The 27,402-nt window shown below is 46.6% G+C and overlaps 2 protein-coding genes across 13 annotated transcripts in view; one reads left to right on the top strand and one right to left on the bottom strand.

The window, feature by feature from the left end:
- The window catches only part of LOC128437454 (NACHT, LRR and PYD domains-containing protein 12), a 278,177-nt gene that overhangs the window by 92,418 nt on the left and 158,357 nt on the right, over window positions 1-27,402 (bottom strand). For 5 of the 10 annotated variants that reach the window (XM_053419610.1, XM_053419611.1, XM_053419612.1 and 2 more), the window contains exons 11-12: window positions 7,978-8,151; window positions 7,425-7,598 (exon numbers count right to left, since the gene is read on the bottom strand). The exons of 2 other annotated variants lie outside the window; for them this stretch is intronic. In XM_053419610.1, coding sequence (XP_053275585.1) covers window positions 7,425-7,598; window positions 7,978-8,151 — 348 coding nt within the window. Of the gene's footprint in view, window positions 1-4,287; window positions 5,154-6,871; window positions 7,046-7,424; window positions 7,599-7,977; window positions 8,152-27,402 lie in introns of those variants that run through there. 3 more of the 10 variants (XM_053419616.1, XM_053419617.1, XM_053419618.1) reach the window with 3 other exon arrangements.
- The window catches only part of LOC128437456 (BMP/retinoic acid-inducible neural-specific protein 3), a 214,427-nt gene that overhangs the window by 59,949 nt on the left and 127,076 nt on the right, over window positions 1-27,402 (top strand). The window lies entirely within an intron of this gene.

The following is a 27,402-nucleotide window of genomic DNA, read 5'->3' as shown; positions in this document are numbered from 1 at the left end:
CCAGGAGCCCGTGGATCTGAGCCTCGGTCATCCCCAGTGGGCCGCGAAGCACCGCCCGCCACTCGTCCCCCTCCCAGTCCCGCCGGGCGATGTGGACCGCCAGGGTCTGGTTCTCCAGCGGGGCCAGCAGGGGCCTCCAGCGGCTCTCCAGCGTCTTCACCCCGTCCAGAATCAGACCGGCGTACGGCTGCCGGAACGACAGACACCACACCTGCACCGACATGTCTGCAAAACAAGCGCACCCCACACCTTCTGACGTGTGAGGGAAACAAACACCCCCCCTCAGATGTGGAATGAAGTTTGTCACCAACCGGTTTCCGTACAGATCAAAGTCTCGGCGGTGAAATCCTTTGATCTAACTTTAATTCAGTTTCTCAGTTTGATGACGTTGATTCTCGCTCGTTGGTTTTTACAGAGAATCTACTTCCTGTTTACGTTTTTCTTCTGTGTAAAACAATGTGCAGCTCCTGAGCAGCTCGGTGGTTATACTGCCCCCTACACAATCACCAAGCTACTGCAGCAGGTTAGATACTCCAGTATTTTCATTTTTACCCTGATGAAAAAATAAAGTTACACAAAAACCTTAAAATAAAAAACTAATTGCTCGTGATTTTTCAATCTATTGTAATGTCATTAAAATTAATAAAAGCATGAATCATAAATAAACAAGGTAACGCAAAAATACGAGAAGAAGAGGGAGAGATTGGGTAGGAAGAAAAAAAGGCAGGATAACAAAGAGAGAACTGGAACGAGTGGCGACTGTGAGAGAGAGAACAAGAAGAAGGGAGCGGGTGAGAGGAGAAGAGCAGAGTGGGGGGGGCCCATAGTAATGAACAGGTGGTGGGGGGGAGAAGGTTAATTCTGTTTCTGTGGGTGTCTCTGGAACAGGCGCGGCGCGTCCCATTGGGCAAGTCGGGCAGTTGCCCAGGGCCTCGGCCACCAGGGGGCCTCGTCGTATTTATGATTTTTTTCTTTATTTTTCAAATAAATCACTCCTCATGTCCTCCTTCATTCAATATGAACCCAATAGCAAGACAGGCTTCATCGTACTTTCTTTTCAACTTGGTTTTTGAACACTGTGTCTTGTTTGTCACTGACCGGCTGCTTAACAGGAACGAGCTCTGATCTCACTCTGTGTCTCTGAGCGAATGTGAGAGGGCGGGGCCCCGGGGCCTGTGTGTGTGTGATGTCTGGGGACACACACGCACACACTCGCCCGCACAACACTGTACAGCAGACCTGGGCATTGTACGGCCCCCGGGCCGCATCCGGCCCTTTGGCTGTCTGTGACCGCGTGAGGTCAACGGAATATTAGGAATCACATGTAAATAAGTGAAATTCATGCAGAGAATACAACAACATTTCTTTTATTTTGAAGGTGCCTTTTTTTAACATTTACCTGACGTACATCCTGAATGCCGCGAGCGGATGACGTGTTGGCGAACGGAGTTAAGAAGAGATGTGAGTTACTAAAGTCCGCAAAAGTGTCAGCCCACGTTAAGAGAAGAAAGATAGAGTTTTTAACGAGACATGGACTGCTAAGTATTTATTTACTGAAGTCAATGGGAAAGCCGTGTTCTTAGTTTGTGGAGAAAAGATCGCTGTTTTTAAGGATTACAATTTGAACCGCCACTACGAGACAAAGCACGGAGAGACTTTTACTGACGGACCGTAACGAGAAGGATCGAGGACATCGGTCATGAAAAACCTGGAAAAGTCATGGAATTGTTAAATGTTTATTTTCCAGTCCTGGAAAAGTGCTTGAAAAAAATCCCAAAAGTTTTGGAGAAGTCATGGAGATTTGTTATATTCATATTTTCATGTCGTTCATTTACGCTGAGTTTTAATTAATTCAAATGCTTTTAAAAGAAATACGCTCAAAATATAAGTAGGCATACTATCTCATACTAATTGAAATGTTCGGTGGGGAAGCAGGTGAGATAATGCACTACGCCAGGGAAGTGTAGATTTAACCATGCTTGGCTACAAATGGAAAAGTACATGCCATGTGTTACAACAGACGTCAATCAAACTATTGTCTCACTCATTTGTGTAATTCAAGGTTTACTGTATGTTTTGAAATTCTCATTGTTAGCTTAAATACTAAATTTAGTCTCTTTTGCATGTATATACTGAGATCTCACAAAATGTTTGGTCATGGAAAGTTGGTTTAAAGATATGGAAAGTCATGGAAAAGTCATGGAAATCCATGGGTTAAAAATGTGTATGAACCCTGTGTATTATACATCAGGAGGTGTTGTGTAAGTCAGTGCTAAAAATGAATCATGTTACTGATGTTGTAACTAAATTAGTTAACTTTATCAGGGCAGGAGCTGAATCACAGACAGTTTGTTGCACTGTTGGAGGAGCATGAGACTGAACATGGGGACATAGGCTCCCACACAGCTGTCAGATGGCTCAGTCTGGAAAAAGTGCTTAAAACAGTATGGGACCTGAGAGCAGAGATTCAAGAGTTTTGTGAAAAGAAAGGCAAGGACAGCCCAGAGCTCTCAGATGCAGACTGGATGGAAGATGAGGTAAATAGAGAGTTTAATTCTGCGTGGACAGATTAATTTGCTTTCACTGCCAACGATGCAACGATGCAGGTGTATGACAATTCACCATACATTGTCATACACCTGTATGCTTGATATGTGGCGAGGAATTAGCAAACAATATGAAATGTCATGTTGAAAGACATTTCCAGAGCGAGCACACAGCATCTGCTGAAAAGTACCAAGCTGGAGATGAGCAAAAAAAGCAGAGTTCTGTGTTTCATTTAATTCAAAGTAGGCCTACACATGTATTATGTTCTCCTCTTCATAAGAGTTTGGTGTTTTCCTTTTTTGTAACAGGTTAAAATAGCAGTTAAACAGTTTTTTTATTGTCGTTCTATAATTTAATAAATGCAAAAACTATAGTTTTTATATATATTGTATAACTATATATATAACTTTATAACCTGTGTTATCAAATATTTGTTTGGCTCCAGGCAGATTTAATTTGGGGGAAGAGGGGGCAAAATGTCTCTTTCGATACTAAAGGTTGACTACCCCTGGGTTAGTATGACACAAACACTAACTCACTCACTCACATGTCTCCCTTTCTCACACACTTATTTAATCACTTTCTCTCTCTTTCTCTCTCTCTCTCTCACACACATACACACACACATAGTCAAAATAGATTTTTTTTTTTGGGGGGGGGGGCCCTCAAAATTGTTCTTTGTCCAGGGCCTCCAATTAGCCAGAACCGCCCCTGCTCTGGAACCCACCCCGTGCTGCGTGGACAGATGTGTGGACGGACCGCTAGTGATCACTGACTGTTTGGTGAATAAATTAAATCAACTGATAAAGAATCATAAATAAATGTATTGATCTGCTGTCAGGCTGTTTATATTGAGACATATTGATCAGATGAAGAATTTCATAACAAGCACAAGCTTTTCCTTATAAGTATAAAGTTTATCCCATAAATGTGTTTGATGGAATCTAACGGATCCTTTGATGACGTGTTGTTCACACTTTGTGTTTGGTCACGTGACACCAGCCTGGTGCACAGCTCCATGAAGAGATGATGGTCTCACTCTGCTGCAGAGGAAGTGGACCTCAGAGCTTCAACATCTGCTGGACAGATGTTAGAGCAGCGTGTTCATGAACATGGCGTCACAGTCACATGTTACACTGACACACGTGTGTTGAGGATCATCACAAAGTCACATGATGACCTCTCCTTGGGTCATCATGTTCAAGTCACTTCCGGGCTGGAAGTGGGAGGAGCGGGAAGTGACATCATCATGTTGAGACAAGTGTCTCCACAAAATAACACAAACTGTTCAACACAACAGGCCCAACATGTCCACTGTCTTCAGGACATCATCTCTCAGACACTTTCTGTCCCTTGTCTCTGCTGTGAACCTCCCATCATCAGTTATTTCCCAGCATGCTGCTGTTCCCAGAGGCTGCTACAGTCTCCCCCTGGTGGTTGTTCTGAGGTGGTGGTCGAGAACGTACAACAAGAATCTTCATCTACGTTTGTATAAAACGTCCTCGGGTCAGTTTTCTATTAAATATGGTAAAATGTTTATTAAACAGTTTCCTCAGAGACTTAAAGATGCTCTGCTCTTCATCGACTCTTCTTCATTCTGTAAATGTCTCATTCACTTTTCTTTTGCTGGTTTCCATTATGTCAAACTGGTGATTTTGTTCTTTTACCTGCACCAAGGACGAGATGTTTCCACCAGTTTGTTTGAAGAGGAAAGAAAAGCTGAGTCATGATTCCAGTGAAGTCGGTGGAAGGATGTTTATTGAGCATTAAAGCAGAGACAAGTAGAAACAGAACTTTTCTCTCTGAGATGTTTTCTTCTCGTTACATCTGGTTTGTCACAGAGGAAATGATCCATGTGTTTGACTCATAGACTGAATATAAAGGCTTTGACTGGGATGTGCTGCTGTTATACTGCAGCGCCACCTGTGGGTCAAAAGGAGAAAAGCCACCACCGCTCTGCACCTGATGCAGAAATGAAAACGTCCCATTTTTAAGTCCAGAGTTTTGATCTTTTGTGTCAAAGACAAAACTCTGATTTTAAACTCAAAGTGATTTCAATGTGTTGAACTTTGTGTTGAACTAAATCAATTTGTGACGTGAATCCAGGAACTTTAAGATCATAAACAAACATATACACAGAATGTGGTTCTACACACATGGAGACACACTGAGGGACAAAGGTGGAAAATAATAAAGACAAACTTAAACACACTGTATGTGACTCTTTATAGAGGGTTTATATATTCTGCTTGTGTTGTGTCATTTCAATAAACACATTCTTCATGTGAATAAACACAATCGGGGCAGGAAGGTTGCTGGTTTGAATCCGGTTCAGATGGGGTCTTCCTGTGTGGAGTCTGCATGTTCTCCCCGTGTTTTCTCCAGGTGCTCCGGCTTCATCTCACAAACACATGCAGATTAGGGGTTGTGTAGATTGGAGACTACACACAAGCTGCTGCTGCTTCAGCCTCTGGATCCTCAGGACACAGCTCAGCCTCCGTCCACACACACTGTCCTCTTCACACTGTCCTCTTCACACTGTCCTCTTCACACTGTCCTCTTCACACTGTCCTCTTCACACTCACCTCAACCAGGTCCCCTCCCACCTGTTGAGAGAAGAAGACATCAGTGTCACAGAGACTCACTTCATCAGCTGTGAGTCAGTGATGCAGCTCATCCAGTAGAAAGAGCAGCAGGGACTTCAGTCCTGTTCAGAGGTGGAGCAGCTTCCTCTCTGCTTCATGTTCACGTGTTGGAATGAACACGCTAAGAGCTCAGTGTGTGTCCTCTGCATGTCAAAGTGCAGAGTGGACACCTGAGAGGTGGATTTACTGCTGTTACAGGTGAAGCCATGTTTCACTGTGTGTTGATGAACATCTGCTTCTGACAAACTGGGACCAGAGGAGACAGATGGACCTCAGCAGAGGTTCTGCTCTGTATAAAGAGCTCCTGGTTACCATGTGATGAGGAGAGGCTTCAGTCCCACTGATCTCAGAGCTGTGACAAAGATCCACCTGATCAGTTCTTCACTGATGAAGTGAGAGGACAAACTGTCTCAGATCAGATGAAGACGACACCGTCTCTGTCCCTCGTGTGAGGCTGTCAGCTGTGGTCCAGCTTGTGTAAGTTACAGCGCCCCCTGGTGGCATCTGGTCAAAATATATTACGTGACCACGACATAATAACGAGTGAACGAGATAAATAACTCGAGGCCACGAGATCTGAATCTGTTGTTTACTAACAAGACGAGTGGAAGACAAGAAGACACACACTGTCTCACTGTCTCTGAGGACACACACTGTCTCACTGAGGACACACACTGTCTCACTGTCTCTGAGGACACACACTGACTTTGAGGACACACACTGTCTCTGAGGACACACACTGTCTCTGAGGACACACACTGTCTCACTGTCTCTGAGGACACACACTGTCTCACTGTCTCTGAGGACACACACTGTCTTACTGACTTTGAGGACACACACTGACTTTGAGGACACACAATGACTCTGAGGACACACACTGATGCTCTGACTTTGAGGACACACACTGTCTCACTGTCTCTGAGAACACAGACTGTCTCACTGTCTCTAAGGACAAACACTGTCTCTGAGGACACTCACTGTCTCTGAGGACACACACTGACTCTGAGGACACACTGTTTCTGAGGACACACACTGTCTCTCTGTCTCTGAGGACACACACTTTCTCTGAGGACACACTGTTTCTGAGGACACACACTTCTCACTGACTCTTAGAACACACACTGACTCTGAGGAGACACACTGACTCTGAGGACACACATTGTCTCACTGTCTCTGAGGACACACACTGTCTCTTAGGACACACACTGTCTCTGAGGACACACACTGCCTCTGAGGACACACACATGGACCTGTCTCCAGGAAGCTGAGGTCATCTGGTGTTTTGGGGACAGGATGAGTCTGGAGACATTGAGATGTTCTGGGTGAGTTAGAGATCAACTGAACCAACCAGACGTTGATTTAAACTTCCCTTATCCGTCCCTTTAAGGAGAGTGAGCACCACACAACAGTGTAGAGTCACTGTGGTCAGTGGGCGGAGCTTCTATACGGGTTGATCTCCAACTTAACCTGGAGCAGGTTAGCTGTTCATCAGAAGTTACCATGGTGATTGACCTGGTTAAGAAGTGGACGAGCTTCGTAGAACTGAAAAAACTAAACCTGAAGTTAACCTGATAACCACAAATCCTGCTTGGTAGCACAGACCCTGGATCTGTGATACTGACTGTGTTTAGTAACATACTGATGAAAGCAGCGTGGACTGACTCCAACCATCTACTGACCACAGATACTTCAGTCGACAGGTTGGACTCTGCTGTAGATCAAGAAGCTCCTTCACTCCTGAGTCCTGCAGGTTGTTGTGTCTCAGATCCAGTTCTCTCAGATGAGAGGGGTTTGACCTCAGAGCTGAAGCCAGAGAAGAACAGCTGATCTCTGACAGAAAGCAGTGAGTCAACCTGGATAAAGAATAAAACTTAACTGTAAATTAAACTGAGTTCATGTGTGAAAATAACAGACACATATTCATGTCACACAGACTCATAACATGGAAGATAAATATGAAATCAGACATGTTGGACTAAAAACGAGTCCTGATTCAGAACAAATAGATTATTTGGACCCGGTCTCTGTCCTGCAGATCAGTTTAGGAAATCCAGAACTAAACTCAGTGTTTTAACAAGTAGCTGAATATTTAAAATGTCACAGATTAATTAATTAATGAATTCAATTTATGTATGAAGAGGAATTATGTTAAATTATAATTAAATGAGATCAATTGTGTATAAATGCTGTTTTATAGATATGAGATCTACAAAAGTCAGTCAGTGAACTGACCTCAGAGTCTCCAGTCGACAGGTTGGACTCTGTAGAAAACCACACAGCTCCTTCACTCCTGAGTCCTGCAGGTTGTTTCCACTCAGATCCAGTTCTCTCAGATGAGAGGGGTTTGACCTCAGAGCTGAAGCCAGAGAAGAACAGCTGATCTCTGTCAGTCTGCAGCTCTCCAACCTGGATAAAGAATAAAACTTAACTGTAAATTAAACTGAGTTCATGTGTGAAAATAACAGAAACATATTCATGTCACACAGACTCATAACATGGAAGATAAATATGAAATCAGACATGTTGGACTAAAAACGAGTCCTGATTCAGTACAAATAGATTATTTGGACCCGGTCTCTGTCCTGCAGATCAGTTTAGGAAATCCAGAACTAAACTCAGTGTTTTAACAAGTAGCTGAATATTTAAAATGTCACAGATTAATTCATGAATGGATTCAAGTTATGTATGAAGAGGAATTATGTTAAATTAGAATTAAATGAGATAAATTGTGTATTAATGCTGTTTTATAGATATGAGATCTACAAAAGTCAGTCAGTGAACTGACCTCAGAGTCTCCAGTCGACAGGTTGGACTCTGTAGAAAACCACACAGCTTCTTCACTCCTGAGTCCTTCAGGTCGTTGTCACTCAGATCCAGTTCTCTCAGATGAGAGGGGTTTGACCTCAGAGCTGAAGCCAGAGAAGAACAGCTGATCTTTGACAGTCTGCAGCCCTCCAACCTGGATAAAGAAATATGAATATTAGAATGTATCCTCCTGTTGTTGTGGATCGTCATCATGTCAACACAGACTCTCAACATGCTGCTGACCTCAGTCCAGTCTGTGACCTGAAGATAAATATCAGATCAGACATGTTGGACCATTGTTTCATTCATCAGCTTCTTCTCTGTGTGTTGGTCACTGAGCAGGTTTGTGGAATTAAACACTGTTTAAAGTAGGGATGGCTCCTGATGTCACTTCCTGTTTGTTTCTATACTTATCAACTGTCCAACGTGTTTCAATAAGAATGTGTCTTATTTTGAAAACCTGAGGAGGACGAGTGCTCGGCCTCAGTCCACATGTTATTTACTGACACTTTCTTAGTGATCAGGAGCAGGTGAGTGCAGGTGAATGGAGTTGATGAGGTGGACGTGACTGACAGGCTGGGTGAGTGACAGATGACTGAGGGACAGTGAGCAGAGCAGAACTGAGACAATTTAAATAAATAATGACCCAATAAGAAAGAAAGTCTGAAAAGTGAAGAAGGATTTAAGGACCCCAGAGTCTCCAGTCGACAGTTTGGACTCTCCAGTCCAGAACACAGCAGCTTCACTCCTGAATCCAGCAGGTCGTAGTTTCCACTCAGATCCAGTTCTCTCAGATGTGAGGGGTCTGACTTCAGAGCCGAGGCCACGACTTCCCAGTGAATCACTGAGAGTCCACAAAGAATGAGTCTGTAATTAAAGAAAATATAAAATCTGTGAGAATTAAATCAGAAAACACAACATTCATACAAAACGTGATCATGTGACCCTCACACTGGTAAATCCACTCTTTGTTAAAACACCTCTGACACACACACACACACACACACACACACACACACACATACACACACACTGACACATACACTGACACACACACACTGACACACACTGACACACACACTGACACACACACTAATGAGGTAACGAGCCGTAACCGGACTCCTTGAAAGCTCTGGCTCCTCCTCCTCCTCCTCGGGGGGGCTCGACCTGCAGCAGACACAGGCTGAGCGGGGGGGGCTTGGCCAGCACCGGGGGGGGGGGGTCGTGCTGAGCATTCGTTTTGTCTTGTGCGTTGTTTTGTTTGAATATCTGCACCTCTGAGATTCTACAATAAACCCATCCTGGAACCTGGTAAAACTACCGTCCGCTCTGTCATGACACTGACACACACTCACACAGACTGACACACACTGACACACACTGAAACACAGACTCACACAGACTGACACAGACTGAAACACACACTCACACACACACACACACTCACACTGACACACACACACTCACTCACACACTCACACACACACACACACACTCACACTGACACACACACACACACACACACTGACACACACACACTCACACACACACACACACACACACACTCACACTGACACACACACACTCACTCACACACTCACACACACACACACACACTCACACTGACACACACACACACACTCACACTGACACACACACACACACACACACACTGACACACACACACTCACACACACACACACACTCACACTGACACACACACACTCACTCACACACTCACACACACACACACACACACACACACACACTGACACACACACACTCACACACACACACACACTCACACTGACACACACACACACTCACACACACACACTGACACACACACACACTGACACACACACACTCACACACACACACACACTCACACTGACACACACACACACACACACACTCACACACACTCACACACACACTGACCCACACTCACACACACTGACACACACGCACACACAGACACACTGACACATACACTCACCCACACAAACAAACAAACACACACAAACACACACACACTTCACTGATTGAACATGTTATTGATCATGTCTGGACTCACCGAGCCTTCCTGCAGTTCCTCACAGCTGGGATCAGTCTCTGTCGACCCTGGTTGGATGTGTTGAACTTCTTCAGGTCCAACTCATCCAGAACCTCCTCTGACATCTGCAGCATGTAGGCCAGAGCTGAGCAGTGGATCCCAGAGAGTTTCTCCTCTGATCTGTTCTCTGACGTCAGGAACTGTTTCATCTGCTGATGAACTGAGTGGTCGTTCATCTCAGTCAGACAGTGGAAGATGTTGATGCTTCTGTCAGGAGAAATGTTACCACTCTTCATCTCCTTCAGGTTGTTGATGACTCTCTGGATGATCTCTGGATTGTTCCCTGTCCGACCCAGCAGGCCTCCTAAGACTCTCTGGATGATCTTTGGATTGTTCCCTGTCCGACCCAGCAGGCCTCCTAAGACTCTCTGGTTGGACTCCAGACTGAGGCCGTGAAGGAAGCGAACAAACAGGTCCAGATGACCATTTGTACTGGTGAGGGATTTCTCCATGGTTCTCTTCAGGAGGTCATCCAGGGAGAAGGTGTCTGTGTTCCAATATGTTCCCAAGAAGTTCTTGAGTTCTTCTGTGTTTCTCTCGGTGTAACAGTGGAACATGTAGACTGCAGCCAGGAACTCCTGAACGCTCAGATGAACAAAGCAGTAGACTGATTTCTGGAAGATCACACACTCTCTTCTGAAGATCTCAGTACAAACTCCTGAGTACACCGAGGCCTCTGTGACATTAAGACCACACCGCTCCAGGTCTTCTTGGTAGAACATGATGTTTCCTTCCTCCAGATGTTTAAGTGCCAGCCTCCCCAGCTTCAGGAGAACGTCCCTGTCAGCCTCCGTCAGCTGCTGTGGACTCGTCTCATGTTCCTCACCGTACTTGTTGTTCTTCCTCTTTGTCTGAACCAGCAGGAAGTGTGAGTACAGGTCAGTCAGGGTCTTGGGCAGCTCTCCTCTCTGGTCTGTGGTCAACATGTGCTCCAGAACTGTAGCACTGATCCAGCAGAAGACTGGGATTTGACACATGATGTGGAGGCTCCTGGACGTCTTGATGTGTGAGATGATTCTGCTGCACAGCTCTTCATCACTGAACCTCCTCCTGAAGTACTCCTCCTTCTGGGCCTCAGTGAAGCCTCGTACTTCTGTGACCCTGTCAACACATGCAGGAGGGATCTGATTGGCCGCCGCAGGTCTGGAGGTTATCCAGACGAGAGCCGAGGGAAGCAGATTCCCCCGGATGAGGTTTGTCAGCAGCACGTTGACTGATGACCTCTGTGTGACCTCAGACACAAGCTCCCTGTGGTTGAAGTCCAGAGAAGGTCTGCTTTCATCCAGGCCGTCAAAGATGAACAAAGGTTTACAGACAGCGAGCGTCTCTGCAGTGAGCTTCTGTAACGCTGGATGGAAAACATGGAGCAGCGTGAGAAGACTGTGCTGCTGGTCCTTCACCAGGTTCAGCTCCCTGAACGAAAGCACAGCCAGCAGACCCACATCCTGGTTCTCTAAACCCTCTGCCCAGTCCAGAGTGAACTTCTGCACCGAGAAGGTTTTTCCAACGCCAGCGACGCCGTTGGTCAGGACGACTCTGATGCTGCTCTGCTGGTCAGTGGAGGCTTTAAAGATGTCGTGGACCTTGATGGGAGTGTCCTGGAGGATCTTCATCTTGGAAGCCGTCTCAAGCTGCCTCACCTCATGTTGAGTATTAACCTCTTCACTCTGTCCCTCTGTGATGTAGAGCTCAGTGTAGATCCTGTTGAGGAGGGTTCTACTTCCTGTTTCATCACTTCCTTCAGTCACATGTTCACATCTCCTCCTCACACTGAGCTTATGTTCATCTGAAACCTCCTGCAGACCACGATCTGCTGAAAGACAAGAAACAATGTGAGAGACAGAGAATCTGAGAATCTGCTGATTGTTTTCATCAGATACAGAAAAACTACAGAAAATAAAAGCTTTTTAACTTTGTGCTTTTCTAACGATGTTAAATGTTGATGCTGTATGAAGGAACAAAATAAAACCACATGTGCTGTTGTCAGAAGTGAAGACATCAGCAGACACATGTACAGTGCTGCTCTGACCGGCTGTCTGACCTCCAGCTCCTGTTCTGGATCTTTGTCCACACTGGGGACAGGAGGAGTCTCCTGAAGAACCAGACTGGTCCCAGTATGAGGTGATGCACTCTCTGCAGAACCAGTGTCCACAGCTGGTGGAGACTGGATCCTTCAGGACGTCCTGACACGAAGCACAGCAGGACGACTGCTCCTCCTCAGAAACATGACTCCTCTTCCTCTCCCTGTGAAGACATGTCCTGATAACTCACATGTCACAGTCACAGGTTGTCATCACTTCTGTCAAGGAGGTTTTGTGTTCACCCAGTATGTTTGTGTGTTGGTTGGTTCGTTAGTGGGATTATAAAAAACAACAGATTACCAGTAAACTTGGTGGAAGGTTGTGGTCTGTGAACCAGATCGGGGGGGGGGGGGGTGGTCCTCTTTCACAAACATGTTCAGAGGACTGATGTTTACCAGTGTGTGGAATTTGGTGCAGATCCAAATCAGAATGAGTCTCTAGTGGATTTCAAAATGGTTTCATAAGGAGCGTGTTGGTTCTTGGTGGAGGTCTGAGCTCTTTGAGTGATTCTGAGAGATTAGTCACCAACTTCAATGAAGCTGTGTCCTAATGCAGGGGCCACACTAGAGGAAACTAGATCCTCTTCAGAGCAGGTCCCAGTAGAAACAGTCTCTTACTCTGTGGGTGAGGGTCCAGGTTCATTACTGAAGAGTGGAGGTTGTCCCATGGACCAGTCACTCTTCAGAGACAGACAGCTGGACCCTGGAGACTCTGCTCTCAGTCTGTGGTCCTGACCTCTGCAAACACAAACATGTTTTTATTCAGAACACATCATTCACTGGTTCATTCTGTGAGGATTCAGTTTGGAGCTTCACATGTTTGTAGCAGGTCTCTTACTTTGTGGTTGAGGGTCCAACTTGCTCTGAAGTGTCCTCGTCCATGTTGCACCGGCTGCGGCTCAGTTGTGGTTCAGGCCACGCTGCTCTTCTAGATATTCAAGGTCTGGTCTATTTCCTTCTGGTTCTGCGCTCAGTTTACAGCAGAACACAGTGAAATGATCTTTAACATCAGTTTCAATGTTTATCTGTTGAAAACATCACAAACACAAATATTTACAACACTTCCTGTAGCCGACCCCTTTCAAAATAAAAGCACTCAAGCGTTTCTGTCGACTGAATCAATTAATTTACTTTTAAATGTTTTTATTGTGAAATAGATATAGGGTTTCATAGTTTGTAGTACTGGTATTCATTTGAGTACACAGGAATACTTATATACAAGGAAATACAGTGATCACATCAGAAACCTCAGGAAGGACAAGAGTCTCTCTCTCGTTCTCATCTCTCTCTCTCTCTCTCTCTCTCTCTCTCTCTCTCTCTCTCTCTCTCTCTCTCTCTCTCTCTACGTACTACGGTAAGCGAAATGCGTCACTTCCTGTTTTCCTGAGCTCACTAGAATCAGGACAAACAGGTTCAAGAACCACACCCAAAATTTACCAGCAAGTTCACACACACACACACACACACACACACACTCAGGTGACTGTAACGTATGATTGTTAAAAAAAGTTGTTTTATTAAACACTTGATGAACAGATGAAGATACAAAGTGAAGCTGTGAGTTAACTCTGTTAATTAGTCCTTTGAAGGCTCTTTGATCCAGACCTGCTGTTCACATCTGTCTCTGGGATCCGATCACATGACGTCTGTCACCAGGTGTGAACTGACATGTTAGAGTCATGTGATCAGCAGACGGATGTTAACAGCAGGTGTGAGAGTGAGACAGTGAAACTTTCAGAAAGTTGTGTTCACACTCACCTGCTCACTTTCCTTCCTTCTGCTCGTCCAGGTGAAAATGGAGTCTGACCGCTCCCTGTTCTCAGGCTCCTCCTCCCTGTGGAACCAGTTCACTCTTGAAACCTCCCAGTTCAAAGTCCAGTTCATACCCATGAAGATGAACTGGTTCACAGTTCATGTTCTTTTGTGATGTTATGATGTAGATAACAAACTTAGGATCATGTGTTTAGTTAATAATGGACGGTGTGGGATCATGAATCCAGATCTTGACTTTCACACTGAGTCCTGACTGGGAGCGTCTACTGGGACTGAGCCGTCCAATGAGATTCATCATGATGTTTAAATGAGCCTCAGAAACTCTGGAGTCAAACACGTCCAGTCACAGTGTGGTTTATAGATCTAGAGAAATACAGCTGCATTGTGATGCATCATTTGACCGTTGTGTATTTCAATAACTGATGAGATTTGCATCCAAACAGTAACAGTGTTTGACCACAAGGTGTCAGCAAAGAGCCAGAGTACCTGGCTGCAGACAACATGGTTTCCCATCAAGTCTAAACTGGATGAACTGGAATTCCACCATAGAAACTACTTTCTATGAAAACAAGAAATAAAACTGATGTGAGTGTAAATTCTATTCTATTTGTTTGTGGCTCTGCAGGTTTATTGGTGGATTTACAAATTACATAAACCAATATTACATGAAGGGGAACTTTATTATTGTACTTGTACAATAATACACCTCCACACCCTTATTGGCTGGTACCCTAAAAAATATACATAAAGCTGCTTCTTCCCAGAAGAGCTGAAACTACCCAGCACCGGGGTTCTGAAGGAAAGAAGCAGTCCACTCTCCTCTCGCCACCCGTCAGCAGGGCTGACGATCGGGGGGGGGGGGGCAGGTACTCACAGTCATCATCCCATTGGTCAGCTACAGTACGGTTTTCAGCAAACGCTTGCAGGGACTGCATCACTTCCTCCACAAACCTCTCCAGCACTCTAGACCAGTGAATTTCAACCTTTTTTGAGCCGCGGCACATTTTCTACATTTACAAAATCCTGGGGCACACCACCAACCAAAATGACACTCTATGGACTAACACAGTACATATAATACATATAGTTAGTAATATAATTTCTAAATGTATTAAAAAGCACTATTTTAAATTATTTCAGCCCTTTATTACTCTTACCTTTTAATGAGCACAAATTGAATCAGATTTATGAAACAATCTTTGATTTAACTAAACTTTATTTAACGGAGACATATTATACCCATTTTATCACATTTGATATGGTTCCTTGGGGTCTTATTGAAATGTCTGTAACATATTTTGGTCAAAATACCACAAGGATCATTTAAAACAGGACCTTTTAACCCTGTCTAAAACAGATTGACCTGTTTGAGTGCCAATAGTTACTCCCGCCGTTTACCCGCGCTTCATTGAATTTCTTCACTTTGACATTCAGAGCACTGGGCAGAAACCACATCGCGTCACCACCCACCGTGGGCCTTCGCGATGCTTTGTTTTAATTAAACAGTCGGATTCCCCTGGTCCGCACCAGAGTCAGCTGCTAGGCGCCAGTCGAGGCGCACCGCCGGAGGGGGCCCCCCGCGCGAACGGAGGGTTCCCCCAGCGGGCGCCGTAGCTGAGGTGATCCGCGAGAAGGGCCCGACACGCGTCCAGAGTCGCTGCCGCCGACCGCCGTACCCGGTCCCCTCCAACGGCCCGCCTTCCGCACCGGCGACGGACACCGCCCCGCGGTCCAAGAGAAAGAAAGCCCCCGCACCACTGACGCCGTGAGGCACAGCAGAAGAGGACCTCCCCCCCAAAAAAACCTTGAGGCGTGCCGCACGCCGAGTCCCGGCGGCGTGGAGAGGAGGGCGACGGGGCGCCTGCTCCCCCAGCCGCGGCACCTGCCCAGCGGTTTAACCACAAATACCAATGATATCGGTGAAAGTCAAGTTTATTACCGATGTGCAGATGTCGGGAAACGGCAAATATCTGCCGCTACCGATGCTCGGCCGATACTTCGGGTGCAACACTAGATATTAGATAATTTCCCACGGCACACCTGACGATCTCTCACGGCACACTGGTTGAAAATCACTGCTCTAGAGGACCTGATGCTGGTGACGTCACAGAGTGTTTCCATGGAGGCCTTTGTGAGGTGGCCCAGTTTGATGATGCCCGCCTCAATAAACTTATTCCTTAATGTCGTAGAGGAACAGGTGTCAGTTCTCAGGAACTCATTGTAGAACAGCGGCTCCTCAAACAGCCATATCCCTGGTCTGGGGTCAGGAGTCCGCTTGACCATCAGAACTCTCCCCCTGTAGGACAGATAAGGTAGCAACCATTTCCATTTAGACAACTTTGCTTCCACCTTTTCCAGCCCCCCCCCCCCCCCCCCAGTTCTGCTTCTGGAAGCCCTCACTTCCTAGATGGACCCCCAGAACCTTTAATCCATTCCTTCCCCACTGGAGATTTGCAGGAAGATCAGGCTAAGTCCCCGGGCTCCACTGCCCCATTAAAAAACCCCTCACTCTTCTCCCAGTTGACTCTGGCTGAAGAGGCTCTCCCATAGCAGACCAGACTTTCTTGAAGTTGCTGGACATCATGCTGGTCATGGATAAAAACATTTACGTCATCAGCATATGCAGAGACGACCACAGGAGGGTTATGAGCCAGCCCCGGCAGAGAGAGAGAGAGATAAAGAGAGAGAGAGAGAGAGAGAGAGAGAGACCCCTCAACCTGCACCTCAACCTGCACAGAAGTGGCTCGATGGCGATGCTGTATAGTTGTCCTGAGATGGGGCAGCCCTGCCTGATGCCTCTAGTGAAGGGAACAGGACAGCTCAGCCCCCCCCCCCACCTTCACCACGCATTTGTACAGCAGTTTAATCCAGGAACCCCCCCCCCCCCCCCCCCGAGCACCAAAAGCCTGCAAAGTTGAAAATAAAAACTTGTGATCCACACGGTCAAATGCTTTTTCCTGATCGATTGATATAATACCCACCTTAACATTATTTAATTTACACACATCACACACATCTCTTATTAAAAACAGATTGTCCAGCATGGATCTGTCAGGAACACAGTAGCATTGATCTGGGTAGATCAGCTGTTCGATATATTTCTTCAGCCTGTTGGATAAAACCTTCGAGAGGATTTTGTAGTCTGTGCATCAAAGGGCGACTGGTCTCCAGTTCTTTAAAAGGCTCAGATCTCCCTTCTTAGGCAGCAGAGAGAGAACTGCCCGTCTACAGGAAGTAGGAAGTGTCCCTTTTTTAAAACACTCTTTAAAAATGTCTAAAATGTCTCGTCCCAAAATACCCCAGAAATGTTTTAAAAACTCAGCAGGTGGTCCATCCACTCCAGGGGCCTTTCCAGACGCCATCTGCTCCACAGCCGTGGTCAGCTCCTCTAGGGTGATGTCAGTGTTTAGTGTGTCCTGTTCTTCTGGAGTCAGCTGAGGAAGTCCTTCTAGCAGCTCTGCAGTAGCGTCTGCATCACAATGTTCTGCCCTGAACAGCTCAGAGTAGAAACCTACGGCGTGTTTCCTCATCTGAGCCGGTTCTCTGGTCACTTCTCCGTCTGGGAGCCACAGAGACACCATCACTTTCCTCCGAGCCACCGACCTCTCTAAGTTGAAGAAGAAGGTGGTCGGAGCGTCCATATCATGTAGTTCAGTGAATCGGGCTCTGACCAAGGCTCCTTTGGCTCTCTCATGTGAAATGAGTTTAAGTCCTGTCTCTTGGTTTTGAGCCGTTCTGCATTCTGCCTGTTGTTTTGTGTGTCAGCCTCCAGGTTCCTGATCTCCTCCTCTAATGTCTGAATGGCTCTTTTTATTTTAACTGTGGAGTTGGCTGAGTGTTGCTGACAGAACACTCTGATTTGGGCTTTTCCTACTTCCCACCACCGGGTGAGGGAGGAAAACTCATGTTTCTTTTTTCCCCAAAAAGCCCAAAACAGTTTAAAATGTTCACAGAAAGTAAAATCATGCAATAATTTAACGTTAAAATGCCAAAAAGACTTTGGTTTTACTGTTGATGATAAAATAAACTCCATTAAAACTAGATGGTGATCAGTAAAACCAACAGGGAGGATCTGACAGTTAAGAACCTGATTAGTAAAAGCGGCAGAAAGATAAAACCTATCTAACCTGCTGCACTCATCCTTCCATCTAACACCTTCACCAGGTGTACTGCCGGGCTGAAGGATGTTTCATCCTCCACACATCCACCAGATCTGCTTTCATGATACTCTCAGATAAAAGCTGGGAGGACTGAACATGTGTTTCCACACCCGTCCTATCTAGCTTCAAATCTGTGCAGCAGTTCCAGTCTCCACCCAACACAATACATTCATTTTGATCAATGCCGCTAAGTGTTTCATTTAAAACTTTAAAAACTCTTTCCTGCTCAGAGCCTTGGTTTGGTGCATAGATATGAGATATGAAGATATAATAATGACTGTGTGTGTGTCTGTGTGTGACTGTGTGTGTGTGTGACTGTGTGTCTGTATGTCTGTGTGTGACTGTGTGTCTGTATGTGTAGTTGTATTACTCTCAGAACTACCATCAGAAGATCTGTCAGGACTGTGCCGACTTCATGAGAACAAACAGATTCAACTTTGAACCGGTGAGTTGTCATGTGACCTGATGTGTGACAGTGCATTGCCATGGCGGTGGAGGCTCAGGTGTGTTCTTCTTCTTCTTCTCTCAGTTTGTCGAAGGTTCCTTCGAGAAATATCTGGAGTGTCTGGAGGACCCGAAGGTGAGCTGCCGTGACCTTTGACCTCTGTGTTATGAGTGTGAACAGGAGACCGTGGGTCAGGTGGAGATCAAGGCTCTGTCTCAGCTGTACAGGTGAGGAACCCAGGAGCATCACATGTTCTCTACTGGACTGATGTCATCAGAATTCACTGTGTGTGTGTCTGTGTCTGTGTGTGACTGTGTCTGTGTGTGTGTGTCTGTGTGTGTGTAGGCATTGTTTCCTGATCTATCGATACCCGGGGAAACCAGCCACAGTGATCTCAGAGGACGACTTTGTGGACAAGGTGACATCACCTGACCGGGGGGGGGTAGAACATGTCTTTGGTTTTCCAGTCCTCTGATTGGTCCGATTAGTTTGACTTTTTCTGAAGTTCCGGTGCTGACTGTCAATCATCTGTGTTGCCTAGGTGATGCTGTGCTGCTCCATCAATGGTCACTATGACATCGTTTACACCAGGAGTTACCCCGCCTCCGCCGCGCTGTGTCAGGGTGAGTGCTGATCAGTGGTTGTCCCTTCAGTGTGTGTGTGTGTGTGATTGATGTCTGTGTGTGTGTCTGTGTGTAGCTGTGCTGTACGAGCTGCTCTACACTCAGGTGTTTGGGGTGGAGGAGGTGGAGCTCTGTCAGGCTATGGAGGCCTCCCGGGTCGGAGGTCGCTGCTACAGGAACAGCTCATCAATGTGTAGTGATGTTGATATTGGCTACGACACACCTGAGGACCGAGGACAAAGGTACACACACACACACACACACACACACACACACACACACACACACAAACACACTATATACAGAACAAAAGCTGCACCTGTGTAATAACAGTCACAGTTAGGTGCGTTTGTTTCGTCTGCAGGGAGGAAGTGGAGTCGGTTGGAGCTACTGAGGAGAGACACAGAAGTGGGACAGATGACACAAAGGTCAGGGGGTCAAAACGTCTGAGTCAGTTGGTGTGTGTTGTGTGTGTGTGTGTGTGTCAGATGTGTTTGGTTGTTGTGGTGATTTTTGTTTTTCAGTCTCCTGCAGATGCTCCTCCGTCCAGACTCTCTCTTCCTTATAAGGTCATGAAGTCTCTGGACGGAGACGTGTACAGAAACCTGGAGTTTGACGTGTGGCAGGACACCTGCAAAGGTAACACACACACACACGTGACATACACACACATCATACACTGACAACCTTTTTATACATGTAAAGAAGAAGGTTTGATTCAGAGCAGCTCTAGTCTCATTACATCATCGTGACCTTTGACCACAGGAATCGAACCAGCTCCTCCGTTATGTCCGTGGCACAGCGGAACGGTGGGTTTTCATTTCCGCTCCCATGTTAACAGATGAGTCCTGCCTTCTCAGGGCAAACTCTATGTAAGATAATAGTGGAGCAGGCAGTAGACGATCCGCTGCTGAACCGCATCCGATGCAACAAGTACACAACCTCGACAGATACACAACCGCGACCGCTACACAACCTCGACAGATACACAACTCGACAGATACACAACCTCGACAGTAGCACCTCATCACTGCTGGTGTGTGAGTTCTCACTAAAAGTGAAGCTGATTTTTAACGCTGTGATATTAGATTCAAAGTAAGACAATGAAAAGACTTCATCTGCTAGAATTGAAATATTAGAACTCAAGTGAATAGTTCCTGTGACACGATGTGGTGAAAGCCAATCAGTGTTGAGATGGAACTTACCCAGCGGAGGTTGTGGCTCCGCCCTGAGGGAGCGGCTGGTCAGGTGGCTGCTCCTCCTCCGTGAAGCTGCAGGTGACCTTCAGACGCAGCTCTTGGAGGATACAGTGAAATCCTTCATGCTGTGTTTCACTCACACAAGATGACGTAGGTTTCCACAGCAGCTACAAAGCAGCAGCTGCAGCCACTTCAGTCGACCTCATCTCAGGAGAGTTGTGGTTCCAACACAAATAACACAAAGATCCTGTGGACTTAGTGTGAGGCAACAATCGCTTTGTTTCAAGTGTGAACAAATCATCTTGAGGTGTTCTTAAGATAACTTGTTAACAGGGACATTAGTCTAAGGTCACTGACCTTTGACCTCTAACCACCAAAGTCGATTCAGTTTGAACCAACTTATCGAGTTCTCAAGAACTAAAGGAACAAAATGAAAACATGCCCCTTCAGGCCACTAGGTGTCACTGGTGCTGAGACATAAAAACAACACTCATACTGTGGACCTATGAGGAGGTGATCATGTGACTCACTCTTATGCTGATTGGTCGTCTACATCCTAATTGATTATCTCAGTAATCAGATTGCATCCGCCTGAATGATGCTGTAGTAATCAGATTACTGCGCTGTGTGACTGACAGAGATGCAGAAGACGGATTATATGGTGTTCGCTGGTAGGCAGTACTTCCTGGGAGACAAGTGTCAGGTGACAGCACACACACACACACTGTGATGAAATGAAGCTTCATGTGTCATTAGCATCAAGTCTGTGAAATCATGTTGTCACCAGATTGTGTGTGTGTGTGTGTTGTTTCAGGTGCGTCTGGAGCCAAAGGGGAAATACTATAACGCCTTCATCCAGGAAGTAGGAACCCACTCGTCAGCCGTCACCGTGTTCATCGAGGAGCTGGGAGAGAAGTAATGAAACATTTAATCTGACGACTCTTCCACATTAATCTGAACCAAGCATCAGGTGTGAAGCTGACTCCAGACCAGCAGACGTCAGATGGTTGTGATGTGTCTCTGTCTTAGACACCTGGTTCCTCTGACGGATCTGAAACCAGTGAATCCAGTTCCTGCCTGGAATGTTGCTGCTCCAACTAGAAAAGGAGATCTGGGTAAGCTTAGGTTATTCTATGACCTCTGACCTCTTGCAACCCCCCCCCCCACCTGACCCTATGGCCTCGTGCAGACTTGGACTCTCGTGGTCAGCGTCATCATCGTCACCGTTACTTCAGGAAGTCTCGGGGCAGCAGTGGAATGAAGGGGGCCGAGCTCATGATAGCTCCCGCCCCTTTATACGGAGGCCCCGCCCCATCCAGCCTGCCCCCTCGCTTCCAGCCGGCAGGTCACCCCCGCCCACCCCCTCCTCCCTCAACTGGAACCATGACCTATGATCCCTACGCCCCCCCACACCACCACCACCACCACCCTACAGTCAGAGCTCCTCGCTACGGAGCGTCCAGGTGGGAACTGACACTTGTAGAACTTGTGTAGTTGATCACATTCACACCTGCTGAGACACAGGTTGACCTCAGGTGTGAAGACATGTGACGCATGTTGAAGGAGGCGTTACCGATGAATTACTCTTGATACTGATGACTTCCTGTGTGTGTGTGTGTCTCTGTGTGTGTGTGTGTGTCATGGATTGTGGTCAGAAGCTCCACCCGTTTCCTCAACCGTCACCTGATTGGCCCACAGCTGACCTATTACCACCCTGGAAGACGATATTACCAGGACTATGAGAACTACGCCTTCAGGTCCCGGTAAATGATGTCATCATCTTGCCACAGTCCCACCAACCATGTGTGTGGTTGGTGTTCACCACGATGACCTGTCTCTGAAATATGATCTACTTTGAATCCAAAGGGATGGTGCACATTATTTAATATGAGCACAATGTTCCAGAGCCTCTTAGACTCATTTTCATCTGCAGTCTCAGACAGGTTGATAAAAAGAGACAAAGAAACTAGACTATTCCAGATGATGACATGTGTAATCATCACATAAATATAATACAACACCCTCCATGTAGAACCGTGACTGTGCCCCCCAGTGGTCGATCACATGTCTTCCTGTGTTCAGTCGTAGCCGTCGTCAGCTGGTTGCTGCTATCAATAAAGATTGTCAGTTTGGTTACCCTGCGGAGACGGGGGAGGAGCCAGGCGATCTGGACTCGGCCATCACGTACTACCAGCTGGACGACGCCAGCGACGCCGTCTTCCCGCCGCTGCCGGTGAGAGAAGCACATGACCACGCAGACATGTGACCATGCGTTTCCGTTTGGATTCACTCTGACTCCTCCCACAGGGCACTGCTCCTCCCCCTCCACCTGGCTCCACCTATCGAGTTCAGAGAGCCTCTGGACACCACCCCCCTTCACATCGACCTGCAAACACCCCAGTGTGCTCCTCAGAGGACGAACAGGAGGACACGAGCACCGCTGAGGACCAGGGTGAGGAGGACACGGGACTCTGTCTCTCTGACTCTGTCTCCGTCTCCTTGTCCCCTGACGCTTTGTCTCTTTGTCTCTCAGCTGAGTTCTCAGAGGATTTCATCTTCAGTGCTCAGGGTGAGTCTTGTTAAAGTAGCTTCATCCTGTGAAATAAGTATTTATCTGGGGGACAGAGAGTTTCCAGATTGACCCTGTGACCGCCAACCCCCCCCCCCCCCCCCCCTCTGGGACTCGAACACTGACCACAGTGACTCTCCACTCTCCTTCAAGAGATGGATAAGGGAAGTTTAGATCAACGTCTGGTTGGTTCAGTTGATCTCTAACTCACCCAGAACATCTCCACCTCTCCAGACTCATCCTGTCACCACATCACTCAGCTTCCTGTCAGTAGATCCAGTACTGACCTCAGATGTGTCTGTGGCTTCCTCAGCTGTTGATTGTGACTTTTGTTTCAGATCAGAACTACCAGACGTCCGGTGGTTACACAACTGCTGAGGCCTCCAACAATCAGGTAGAAGCTTTAACAACCAATCACTTCACAGAATCTGTAGAGACACAAGAGACGCAGTCTGTCAGAGGACATGCTTCTGACCTGAGGGACAGACGGAGGACACGGAGCAGGACATGCTAACAACATGATAACATGTCATAATGATCATGTGATCAGTGATGTCACTAAGCTTCAGAAAGCTTTTACCTTTTCTCTTGTTGTGAAAGGATGGACAGGAAGGAGGATGTGCTGACTCTCCCCCAAGACCAGACATGAATTACAACTACACACAGCAGGTACACACACACACACACACACACACAGCAGGTATACAAACACACACACACACACACACACACACACACACACACACACACACACACAGCAGGTATACAAACACACACACAAACACACACACACACACACACACACACACACACACACACACACACACACACAGCAGGTACAAATGTTCTCTCTGTTTGTATTTATACACGTGGTAGGACCTTCAGCGGGTTGAGGGGACAGAAAGATGGTAAAACCATAATAATTGTGACGCCAGCTACACTCACTGGGTTTGTGTGTTACAGGTAGTGAAGCCTTTAGCTGTCGTTGGCTCTTCACCCTCCTCTTCCTCATCCTCACCCTCTTCTCCATCATCGCATGTTCCTGCAGCTGCTCACCTGCCGCCAAGTGCACACACACAGACACGCTCAGGTATCCACACACACTCGCATGCAACAGGTACACAAACACAAACACACAGGCATTTTACAGAGACCCTCTGTGTGGATCTGTTTTGTTTAGATTCTGGAGACAATGTAAACACAAACAAACCTGTTTCCTCAGATAATTGACATCAGAACGTGTTTAAAATGATCTTTTCCTGTTCAGCCTCCATGTCAATCCCAGCTTCTTCTCCGTGGTTGGTTAATGAGCTAGGTGAGCCTCTCTGCACCGTGGTGGCTCCGCCCCCTTACTCCTACGACCCTAATGGCAGCGATTTACCCCGAGGTCAGAGGTCAACCAGCCTAACTGTCACACACCACAATGATCTGCTGCCGTCACTCATGTTACTCTGTGTGTGTGTGTGTGTGTGTGTAGACTGCAGAATTCTTCAGTATTACTTCAACTTGGGCGTCCAGGTGAGTTCCTGTGACACTCTCTCTTTAAATATTTAAAATAATAATATATTATAATATTAAAATACCCCCCCCCCCCCAGTGGTACTGGCAGCAGCAGACAACGTTCTCCTCCCCCTCTCCTGAGAACCACTACACCTACCAACCCTACCCCCCCTACCTGAGCCAGGAGCCGCTGCACGGTAAGACTCGTCTCTGATTGGTGCAGGTCTCACAGGTGACCTCATCACCTGACCTCAGGACAGACGTGATTATCAGAACAACATCAATCAGAAATGTGACCTGAACTGGGAACAGGAAGTACAGCTGGTGTAGTAGTTCCCAGGAAATGGAAGCTTCACTTCCTGTTAAGTATCAGACTTCCTCTTCTTCTACCCCCAGCTGCCTCCCATCAGCCCCCCTCCTCCTACCCAGAATCCTCCAGGGCAGGAGATGGACAGACGGACGGACACGGCGGTGGTCAGTGATGACAGATCAGCTGATACAACATGATTGAATTTTGCATTGTTTGATTTGTCCCCCCCCTCCCCACAGGCTCCTCCCCATCGATGGAAGGCTCCACCTCCTCCGTCGGCCCTGCTCCTCCAGGCTCCGCCCCCTCCGCTGCTCATCTGTACCAGGAGCAAACGCCTCTCCCCCCTCCCCCTATGCTACACCTGCCATATGAAGCCCCGCCCATCACCACCTACCTGCCCTCTGCTCCTCTGTAGGATATAGTGCCGCGCACTAACACTGTTCAGGGTTCTCAACAGTGGCGGAGGGTTACACAAGGTGTGCAATGTGAGGCGTCTGGGAACGCACTTGATGCTGCTGTATTCTGGAGCTGAGGCACGCAATAAAGAAGTCATCTCTTTACCTTCATTCCGGTCTCCAGTGGTTATAACAAAATATTACATGGTGTCAGAAGTGGTCCAATTCGTCATTTTGCCTGAGGAATATACACCGGGGGTTTTTTTTCTGAAGAGGAAGCCACAGCTAACGTGTATCGGGACGGAGACTAGCGATGAGAGAAAAGCTAACAGCTAACTGAAAATGGAACAGTTTAAGCTACCGTCGCCGTTGGTGTTAACCGGCAACTTGGGAGAAAATTGGAGACGATGGGAACAGCGCTTCCAAATATATATGACCGCGAGTGGTGCAGAAGGAAAGGACAAGAAGATCCAGGTAGCAATTCTACTGCATGCACTGGGTGAAGAGGCACTGGAAGTCTACAACACGCTTGAAAAGAATCTTGACGACGAGGATAATGAAACAGTGAGTGGAATTCTGGCAGCCTTCAAAGCATACTGTTTACCGAAGAAAAATACAGTGTTTGAACGATACCAGTTTTGGGCGCATCCTATAGCTGAGGACATAACAATTGAAAAGCATGTAACTGAACTGAAGAAGAAAAGTAAAGACTGTGAATTTGGCGCCTCGGAGAATGACATGATCAGAGACAAGATTGTGTTCAGCCTGAGCGATCAGCGTTTAAAGGAGAGACTTTTGAGAGAGCCTAATCTCACGTTGGAGAGAGCGATAGACACGTGTCGCGCTGCAGAGACCGCGAAGGCTCAGGTTCGGACTGCGAGGATGAGGATTTGCCAGGTTCGCCTTCTACAAGCACAGCAGAGACTATGGACTGTAATTCCTCATCCACACCAGGCCTGACTCAAACCAGGAGTGGCCGAGTCATCAGACCCCCCAAGAGGTTCGAGGACTTTCAAATGAATCAACATTAAGGACTGTGGTAAAATGGCGTAAACGCAAGCTTACAGTCTAGTCTGTATATAAAAAAAAACAAGGGAATGTAAAATGATTTAAGTTGTGAAATGTTCAGTGTGGAAATGGTAAACTGTTTACGGTAAGTAATGAGGTCTACTTGAAAAGTGAAATGCTTGAATATCTGAAATGTTCTCTTATGATATTCTTAGTTAATTATTGTGTTCTTCTTACAGAGAGATAAACAGATAGATGTTATTTAGTCAGTTTTGTTGATGTAATCCTATTAGAAGAACAACAAACTGTGTGTTGATATGAGTTCATTAGTGCATCAGTTTAATTTCATTTGAGGTTGTTAAGCAGTTAAAATGATGAAGTTTATCTCCATGTTAAGAAAGGAGGATGTAGGATATAGTGCCGCGCACTAACACTGTTCAGGGTTCTCAACAGTGGCGGAGGGTTACACAAGGTGTGCAATGTGAGGCGTCTGGGAACGCACTTGATGCTGCTGTATTCTGGAGCTGAGGCACGCAATAAAGAAGTCATCTCTTTACCTTCATTCCGGTCTCCAGTGGTTATAACAAACTATTACACTCAGCCAACCCACCTCCCCCATCACTCCTCCTACCACTGCCTCCCACCATCAGTCCAGTGGGGAACGCTCCAGACTGGAGGCCACAACTCACAGGTTTATTGCCCCGCCCCTAACCCAGCCCACGTGGTTGCTTACATTACAGCCCCATCCCCCCACCACACAGCGACACACTACATCCCCCCCACCGTGTGAGTGACATGCACATCCTGCTGAAACATACCTCAAGAGTTAGCATGAAGCTAACGAGTTCCCGTTGGCAGGAAAAGTTAAAGAGGATATGATATATGAAAAATAATTAGGACAAATCTTTATTCTTTCCGTAAATTTTTTGTAAAAAACCCTCGATACTTCCAGTATTGAGGTATTTCTGTTCTCACTTTAGCGTTTTAGCTTCACATTGAAGGTGGTGAAAGAGTTCTGCACATGTTAGTTTGTTGACAAAAAACTTTATTTACAAATCTCCGACACAAATAACTTCCTGCTCCGAACGTTGAAGTCGAGAGCGACAGTTGTTGGTACGATTACCTGAGAAGAACTGAGTTTAATTAGTTTGTCGGTCAGTTAATTGAGTTTCAGTCGGCCAATCGGTGAGAGGGGGCGGGGCATGGGCAGTCCCTGTTTATTGATGA

This window comes from Pleuronectes platessa, chromosome 3 (genome assembly GCF_947347685.1).
Source record: "Pleuronectes platessa chromosome 3, fPlePla1.1, whole genome shotgun sequence".
In the NCBI taxonomy this organism is placed as follows: Eukaryota; Metazoa; Chordata; class Actinopteri; order Pleuronectiformes; family Pleuronectidae; genus Pleuronectes; species Pleuronectes platessa.
This window is presented reverse-complemented; position numbering and strand designations above follow the sequence as displayed.